This window comes from Ursus maritimus, unplaced genomic scaffold, assembly GCF_017311325.1.
Source record: "Ursus maritimus isolate PB19 unplaced genomic scaffold, ASM1731132v1 scaffold_13, whole genome shotgun sequence".
Classification (NCBI taxonomy): Eukaryota; Metazoa; Chordata; class Mammalia; order Carnivora; family Ursidae; genus Ursus; species Ursus maritimus.
This window is the reverse complement of record NW_024423675.1, coordinates 22624690-22634419: the sequence shown is the minus strand read 5'-3', so window position 1 is coordinate 22634419 and position 9730 is coordinate 22624690. Positions and strand designations below refer to the sequence as shown.

The 9730-nt window shown below is 40.4% G+C and overlaps 1 protein-coding gene across 1 annotated transcript in view; it reads right to left on the bottom strand.

Annotated features, from left to right (window-relative positions):
• Window positions 1–595: 595 nt before the first annotated feature.
• The window catches only part of CCN6 (cellular communication network factor 6), a 23879-nt gene continuing 14744 nt past the window's right edge, over window positions 596–9730 (bottom strand). Inside the window, exons 4-6 of the mRNA XM_040628107.1 lie at window positions 5541–5783; window positions 2154–2347; window positions 596–1080 (exon numbers count right to left, since the gene is read on the bottom strand). Of these exons, the coding sequence (XP_040484041.1) occupies window positions 799–1080; window positions 2154–2347; window positions 5541–5783 (719 nt within the window). The 3' untranslated portion in view covers window positions 596–798. The remainder of the gene's footprint in view (window positions 1081–2153; window positions 2348–5540; window positions 5784–9730) is intronic.

Below are 9730 nucleotides of genomic sequence, written 5' to 3'. Positions count from 1 at the left end.
ATCTGTGCTTTCTTTAGTGTTAAGTTTTTAAGTTTCTTTCATTTTCAAAGTAAGGATAATGCTCTTGATCTTTATCTTGAAAATTTCATTTTTTAGTATTTGGTATAAAAACTTTTAGATTACAGTTGTCAATAATGGCCAAAGAAGTTCTATTTTCTTCTTTCAAAAGAAAATAAACTGATAGGATAGGGGAGTGGAAATTATATTTGCAGTTTCATCTTATTCCTATTTAAGAATTAAGCCCAGAATCTTGCTCACATGTAATGATTATCATCTGATGGAATCCTAGGCTACACTGTCAAAGTACTGATAAAAGTTTTAAAATATAAAATTTTAAAAATGTTCTAAATTTTTTACACATCTTCAAAGTATTCATTCCAGATTATGGAATAAAATGTAAATTGTATAATTTTTGCATTATGTATGGAATATGTAGATGGAAGCAACCATCTGTGTATTTCATAGTTTTACATTTTAAAGAATTCACTTAAGATTTTTAAGTCACATATATATGTCATATATATATAATTTATATGTTTATATTTTGGTGCAAAAAATTTATATTAAAGCACAGGGACAAGACCTGTGAGCAGAAAGCTGCACCAAGTTTTACATGTGTTTTTAAGAGAACATTTTTAATAGCTTCTAATGCCTTAAATACAGTCATCTGAGAATAGGTAGGTATTCTTCCCTTTTGTAAATCAGTACGGTAGATCTGCCACCCTTTTAAAACCACTCTAATTTTCTTATGTAATGACATGATTACCTGAACTTAACTTTTCCCATATATACTAGGTTTTATAGGATCTTGAGCTCAGAAAATACATCTCCTGGATCTCTGCAGTTCCTTTGACATACACAAGATGTAATCCACAGCATCTTCCATTTAAATGACCCTTCATTTGGGCAATCAAATTGAATGGTAATCATTTTAGACTTATTAGGGACACAGCATCTCTTATCCAAGCATACTCCACAGAAAGTGGGTTTATAACTCTGAGTGCTTGAGCATCCAGAAAAGACAAATTTTTCAGCTTTGAGGAGTTGGAAAGTAGGTTGGCACGTTTTTCCTTTGGGGATCTGAAAAGGTACATAACATTAAGAAGACATTCCTTAATGTGGTTGCAACGGTTTAGAAAAGTGATACTCTATACAGAAACACAGAGATCAATTATTTCCAGGATATTACTATTTCCCATTTAGTGACTTTCAGCACTCTCTTTTCTACCTTCGAAATCCCCTCACCAGAGGTCTGTCCTCCCTGTTCTTGTTCCATCATAGTATAGGACCCGCTCCCCAATCTGTTTTGCTATCCACTCTTCACTTAGTTCCATGGTTTCCACAATGAAAATTTCTCTGTCTTATTTAACATCAAGGGCCATGTCATATTAAAGGTTTATTTACTACCTAAGACTTAGCAAATTCCCTAAAACAGCTCAGACAGTTTTGAGTGGATGAATAAATGAATACGTATCTTAATCCCTTTAAAATTGAGCTGTCAACTTCTTAATACAGTAGGGAATAACCTGGAGATGAGAAGACTTTTAACATTCCTAAAACTTACTCTTGAGACCGTAATCTTGCCTCGTTCTAGAAGTAGGACCAGGTCTGGCTATACCGAACAATTCTAAAGTATTTTGTCACAGTCCTTCGGCAAGTTTACCAAGTAAGCACAAAGCGTTTTGGAAATGGTGGTTTCCCCTCCACTTGGTGATCTATAACCAAGGTCAGAACTTCTCTGATGTTCATAATGTCTGTTTTTATAATTATGATGTAGCAACCAGAATCTTTTATCCATTGCCTTGACTCCACTACATAAAATTAATATATATTTTTTAAAAATCTGGAAAGGATCTACTTTTAAAAAACATACATGTTGGGTGTACCAGAAGTAATCAGGCTGATCAAGACCCACATTGTTAAGCTGTTAGCATATCTAGAATCAGCAGGGTAATATTACCTCTCCACTTGGTAAGATTTTCCCCATGAAGTGCAGTTAGATTAATCTTTGTTTTCCTCTGAGATGGTTTAAGAGTTACAGTGAGGTGATTTTATAAGAATCACATACCATCTATCCCTGTAAAACACACGGGCACTTTTTGGGAGTCTCTTAATATTGAATTACAATGAAGTTAAATCTAATTAAATGTTACCTTTACTCTCTCCGATATATTACTATCACAAGGTTGAATATAACACAGTCTTCTCTCTTTTCTCATTTCGCAGTTGCTATTTTCATTGGTGACCCGATCGGATATTCCCATTCCACATGTTCTGGAGCAAGGGGTCCACTTCGTTGCTTGTACGAGACATTTTCTTTTCCAAATAAGTGGGAGATTCCTGTAAGCTAAAATAAAGGGGGGGAGAGTACATGTGTATACATGTATGTACTCTGATAGACCACTTTTAATCATTATGTTTCAGCTAATAGTTAATAGATCAGAACCTTTTACCTGATTACCTGAACTTAACTTTTCCCGTTTCTGAGTAATGTGACTCAGAATAAAATAAGCTTATGGTCTAATTCATCATTCTCTTTTTCCCACTTTCCAAATTACCTTTCAATCAAGTGTGACAGTCCAATTTCTTAGGAAGAATAAAAATACTTTATCTTGGAAAATCTGAGTAGATGCGTCCACATGCCTCTGCTTAGCTCATCTAGAGAGGAAACTACTGTGTTTTCTCTGGTTCTTGCCTCTTGCTGGATATTATTTTCAACAATGAAATAGACATTAGTAGGATTAAAGAGTTCAAGATATTAATCAGAACAATGTCCTAATGTTAAATTTCGTATTATGTTAAAATCTAAAATACAAAAGTTACATTTGAGAATAAACTTGAGGCCATTTTTCCTCCACTTGTTTTAATCTAGTCTTTTAGAAAATTCTCTACATTACATTGAACGAATCAAAATAATCATATACTACATCATGGCAAATCTGTAATCTATTTTATTCATTCAGCTTAATTGCTATGTTCCCTATAGTATCAGGCCCGTTGTATTCATCCCACTGGCTAGCCATTTCAAATCACTTCTAGAAAAAGACGTGGCAAGGAAAAGATGAATAGATCTATGGGTGGCTGCGTAAGTTGGTGGATAGATGGTGATTCCTGCTTAGCAGAAGGGAGGGGAAGGGGATGAATAATGAGAATACAATGAGTCCATAATAATTCTTCCAACTTATAAATCCATTGGGAGCTTCTTGTTCTGCTCATGAATGAATCAGGCTACTGCTTCGTTTTAAACAAACTACATATTGGTTTGTTGTCTCAAAGCATTTCCTTAAGGTTAATATGCATCCTAAAATAGATGCTTGGAATAAGGTTGTGATTCGAGTCTGAAGTTGAACATAGCAAAATTCTGGCTACATTACTTCAAAATGCCAATTTAAAACTCTGAAAAGACACTCCCCCCCCCAACCCCTGCAAACCGCCTTCTTGATAGGAAATATCAGTCACTTTGAAGTATCTGCTGTCTTCGAATAAAATGATACTTTACTGCTTTCAGTGTTATTACAGTAGGATCTTGCGACTGCACAAGAAACAGAGAGAGGAAGCAGAAACATGAAGATACCTGGAAGGTAGACAACAGTTTAAAGACCTCAATGCAGGAAGCAGATTAAAAGCCCAGCACGCATCTGCAATAAATAAAGGTAGGTCAGATGATCATCTTACCAATAACCCCCTTAAAGTTAAGCCAAGAGCTGCAGCTCAGGAATTTAACATTCATTAAAAAGCAAGAAAACTAGAAGAGCTTTTAAAGAGTTTATTTAGTATTTGGTGAGCAGTGAGGAAAGCATGGGGGCATTATGTCACTGCCTGCTTCATACGGAGTAAACAGAACCTAGATTCCAACCATAGGCCGTCTGGAATTCAGTAAGAATATAAATTACTATCACAAATATACCTTAAAGTGTGTGTTTGTCATTGTGCTTAATTTTAAAAGCCAAACTTCTCTTTGGGCTCATCAACACAGTTTCAAAGTTAAGCAGAGGAGAGACTTAAGATATACATCGCATATATAGTATATACATATACTTCCTTTGAAATTTATCGAGGCCTGTGATCTCAACTACCAAGAGCACAGGGGCAGATTTTCTCATTTTTTGTAGCAAAGCACTAACCACGAAGAATGACCATCTAACACGCCCTCCAACAAGGTTCCAAGTGAATCCTCTTGGAACTGCTCTACCGCCGCAAAGGAGACCGACTGAACTTGATCCAAAGAGCTTTACTTGTGGAAACTGCTGGGCTAAGGTATTTTCTCACCAGCGAGGTTCATGCATGGGTCCCAAGAACTCACACTGAGTCCCTCAGATCCAATGCGAAAATCAACTGTTCCTGTACATTTTGAAAAAAGAACAGTTTGGCTTAAAATTGTAAAGAGTTTAGAGCATGAGTAGTGTCCTGCTATTAGCTGAATACCATGAAGTGTGGTAAATGCAAGCTCGCCACAACCTGTTAATTATTTTCAAATTAATTGGCATAATGGAAGTCTCTGAGAAAGCTTCTTTCATAGAGTTAGTTTTTAAAATACCTAAAACATTTCTCTGATGATAGTTGCTTTTATTAAATATCCACATAATACAAGTGAACTGAGGAGTTTTTAGCGTAAATATCCCTTCTGTATCTCCATGGCACCTTTAGTTTCCTAAGCTCTAAATGTTGATAAAAAGGCATTCTTGATTTCTGGTTGAAAACACAGATGTGAATAGTAACCAGGCAGGAACACTAACCCCTTTGAGTCCTTTCTCATCTGTGCTTCATTGATTGGTGTTTTTGAAACTCCTGTCCCCAAAATGCCCTGGCACTTAAAGAAGATATTAACTTAGAGCTGACCAGAATACAACCTTTATGAATATACAGAAACTCACTGCAAATGGTCAGGTGCTCAAGGTGTGATACAGAGCCTCATTACAGGTCTCTGACTACTCACATACCTGGGGAACCTTCTTAAAAACACCTGTGCGTGTGTTGATTTAGACAGAGGTTGGTGACTGGAGAGCTTCACTTCCAGAGTAAATGAAAAGACAATCTTATGTCAGCCATTTTCTATTTTTAGAAACAATATTTACAAATGCTAAACATCCTCTTCAATATTTTTAATCAGTGGGCTTCCATTTCTGCTTTCATCATATAACAAATTTGCCTTTGAAAATTTTGGGGACTGGATGGTTCGCACTTCTTGCCCATAATAAAACAAGAACAGTTTTTCTCAGGGTACATGTGAACAATACTTGGTCAACTTTCCTGAGAAGAGGTTGAGTGTAAATGAGCAGAGGCATAGGAGAGTTTTTCTGACCCAGCAGAGCTTTTAAAAACTGGAAAGTTTTACTGGAAAAATCTAAAACATTATGACGTTTCCTTTTGAGATACTTAGAATATACCTCTCTGAGGCAGACTGAGCAACGGCACAGCCAAACTAAATCTCACATTGACCACTAGTCAGGAAGTGCTTACGAGTGCCTATGGTACATCAAAGGGACATGAAAGAAAACCACAAGACGCCACACGTGAAAAATAAATATGCTTCTAAGCACCTGGCATTGTTTTGTAGCTTGTTGAAAGCTGCTGTTGGAGTGGTCCCAGGCCACAGTTGGATTGATCAGACTTCTTTCTACCTTTAGCCCCAGAGCAGCGACTGTCAGCCAGCTTTGGTATGAACAGAGGTGTGCATCCAATGGCCCCACTCACACAGAGGCAGCTAAACAGGGGGTTGGGCTGAAAGACTTGGCCATTACGATAATGTACCCTGTTGAACTCGCATCCCACAGCTAGAAGGTCTGAAAAGAGAGAAGAGCAAAATCACCAACAAAGCCATAACTGATAGTCCACACCTGCCATGATGAACCACAGAGGTAAGAGCTATCTCCTTCACGAGGTAGTGTTCTCAACTTCTTAGGCCCCATCTGGAACCTCCTTCTCAGAACATCTGTAAAAGGTGAAAATTAGATACTTTCATTTTATTGTAGGCTGTCAGCCCTTTCAGATTATTAAGACCAACTACAGGCCCTGTTCTATCACTGTGAGGATAGCAGTGAGGTAATTATTCTAAGTTTGAGAGATGGGTTGGTGGCAAGTAGGAGTTCTCCCCAGACGTCCAACAATAGGCAGGGATATATTCGTAGGCAATGAGGCTACATGAATGAATGAAGAAATCATAATTTGTTTAACTACAGTACTGCACATAACTAATTTTTTTTTTCTTTCGTTAAGAGAATTGGAGGAAACTTTCAGTCCTCCGAGAGGCATTCTGGACCTGGATCAACAGTTCTCAAAAGTGTGACCCCTCGGACCTTGGCAACACTGAGGCCCTTGCAAGAAAATCTGCAAGGTCAAAACTCTTTTTCAGAATACTAAGATGTGCCTGGCTGTGTTCCCTGTGTTGATATTTACACTGAAGATACAAAAGCAATGGTGGCTAGAGCCGCTGCTGGAACCTTAGCATGAAGCAGACTGTTCAGGGTAGTCACTGCATTTTTGCCTTGCCACTGCACTTGTCCATAAATGCACTTTTGGGGGGGGGAAAAAAGCTAGTTTTACTTAATAATGTCCTGACAGTACAGCAAAAATTATTAACTTTATCAAATATATGTCTTTTTAATATCCTTTGTGATAAAATAGGAAGTATCCATAGAGCATTTCTATAGATATTATATCATCTTGAGGAGAAGCACCTACTCTACATGAGTTTTGGGCTGAACCAACCACTTTTTTAGGAGGAATTTCACCTGAAGAAATTCACTGACAGATAAACCATGGTAACTCAGGTATTTGGCAGACATTTCCTTGAAAATCAACAGTGAGCCTGTCACTTCAAGGAAAACAACTTTCAGGCCAATGACAGAATTCAGGCTTTCAAGCAAAAAGTAGAATTTTGGAAAATCTGTACCCACCACTGAGATCTTTATAGCTACCCAATATGCAGACTTTTCTGATGAGATTAGTATTAATTAATGTGATTTTTAAAAATATTGTATAATTAAGTATATCAATATTTGGAACATCTACATAACCATTGTTCCAAACTAGCATTTTCCAAATAACCAATGCATGGTATTACAAAATTATGCATAAGTAAAAGACCCATTCCAAGGAGGTCTTGGATAGGCCATTTTATTGTCAGAGTTTGACAAGTTCACTGATATGGTTTCAGATTCCATGATGCAGCTAATTTTCAAGAAACTACCACTTCTCAAGTTTTAATGTAATATCAAAAAGAATATTCACAATTATCTTAAAATTCTATTAAAATATTCCTGCCTTTTCCAATGACCTATCTGTGTCAGGCTGGATTCCCTTCATAGATTTCAACCAAAATAACATACAGGAATAGACTGATAGCAGAAGCAGATAGGGAAATCTAACTATCTTCCATTAAGCTGGACATTAGAGAGAGGTGCAAAAAATGTAAACCTGTTCCATTCTTCTCACTAGTTTTTCGTTGTTTTAGAAAATAAAATATTTTTTTCGTAAATATATTATTCCCAGCAAGTTGTAATGGGTTTCCTATTTTTACATGAATTAGTAAGTATTTTTTAATTTCTAATCTATTTAAATACCAGTAGAGAAAACCTACATAAACAAACGTTCTTGGGGTCTTCATTAATGTCTAAGACTAAAGGGGTCCTCAGACCAAAGTTTAAAAATCATTGTTCTATATCACAGATCAGCAAATGTTTTGTAAAGAGCCAAATAGTAAGTATCTTAGCATTTATAGACCATCAGGGTTTTGTCGCAGTGACTGGGCTCTGGACCATAAAGCAGCCACAGACCATGTAACTGGATGGTGTGGCCCTGCTCCAATAAAATGTTATTTCCAAAAACAGCCTGTGGGCCTGATTTGGCCCCTGGGCCATAGTGTGTGGCCCCAGCAAGAGGTCATTTGCACTCCCATCCTCAAGGCTATGCTCTGTTAAAATACTCATCACATTGTATGTGACATCACGTGTGGCAGGGTCTGACACAATAAACTTTGACTCTGTGAGGACAGGGCCTAGATACATATTTTTTTTCTTTGTTGTGCCCCAGCTGCTGGTCACAGAGCCTGGCGTGGTAGTGGCTGCTCACTCCGCGTCTGTTAGGTTATTGCAATAACTTGCCCAGCACTGTTTGGGAGAAAGGGGTATCGTGATGCCAGAGTCTGATAGGACATGTGTTCCCTGTTAAATTTTCTTAAGTAATAGCTAACATTTTTAGGAGTCTGTGCTGACCAGATATTCGGCTAGGTGTTTGGGGTTTTGTATCATTATTTCATTTGCTCCTCCTGGCATGTCTGTAAGGCAGGAAGTATATATGATATAGTTGAGGCACGGAGAGGTTAAGCAACTTGACCTCAAGGTCACTCCGCATATAAAGCCCAGAATTGGAACCCAGCGCCTCCATTCTGAATCAATATAGTTTAGTCAGCACTCAGCAGGGGTGTCAGGCTCTCAACCCTCAACAGCTCCCACATTCAGTCCACGCTCACAGCCAGACTCCCGGGAGTAATGTGCCTGTCCCCGCAGTCCTTCCCACGGACTGACTCAAGTGTCCAGCTGACTCGCCTGTTTCTCTTCCCTTAGAAATTTGAATTTTTAATCCTAGGTAAATCAGGATCCCGAGTGATTGTCGAGGTGTCGGTTTAGAGGGTCTCAATCAGTCTCCAGAGCGAAAGCCCCTCAAACCGAGGGTCAGGCTGTGATTTGGGGTACCCTACCTTCCTTTTTACACATCTGCTGCAGTTACAAAGTACAGCGATGTGACGGTTATCTGGAAAGGCTGAGCTGAAGGCCGTCCGTCTGCATACCAGTTACACAGACTTACTTTGAAGCAGGATTGGTCTTTAGTGACAGAGGACGCGGAATCCGGACTGCGTGTGACAGCAGTAACAGCCGCTGTCACTGCGTGGCGCTTCAAGAAGTCAGCCTCTCTTTACATCACCTTTGCTCTGTTTCTCACGGAAAGCAATCGCCTAACTACAAGCTCACTTCGATGCAATAAAAATAACCCAGGTTTCTGACCACGTGTAAGCACCTGCCGGCGTCACACGCTGTGCCTGGGACAAAGCCGGTCCTGCCGGTGTGGGAAAACGACACCCCCCTCGCTTTGAGCCTAACTGAGCTGCTTATTCCCCAGGAACAATCCCCGGCGGCGACCCGCCGTCAGACCCGGGCTTCGCCCGCGGCCCCGCAGGAGACACTTACACGCGCACACCCCGGTCTCGAACCGAGGCCCGTCCGCCGAGTAGTCGCAGTAGAGCCCTTTGTGGGGGTCGCAGAGGTCGGCTTCATTGCAGACGTCCCCCTGCTGTCTGGCGCACACCTTACAGCAGCCGCAGCCGTCCCGCAGCAAGCTGACCCCGGGCGGGCAGCGGGGCTTCCGCCGAGGGCAGGTGCACGGCCAGCGACAGAGCTGTCTGCGAGGTGGCGCTGCGGCGTCCGCGGCCGCCCCTGCCTCCGGCGCGCTGCCGCAGAGCTGCGGAGGGTAACACGGGCGCCGTTAGCGTCCTGAACGAATTTCAGGGATGGACAAGAGGAGGAGACTTCCCCGAAGCGGGCGGGCTACAGTGTGGTGAGTTGGGACAACATCTATCAGCAGCCGACCCCATCCCTCGTTCCCAAACCTGCCTCGCTCGGCCTCCAGCACATCGCTTTCTTCCTCCTCCCTGCTCGCTGATGGCTCCTTGTCCCTGCGCTTTGCTGGGTCCTTCGCGCTCTCTTCATCCCTAATCGGAGTCCCCCCCCCCCCC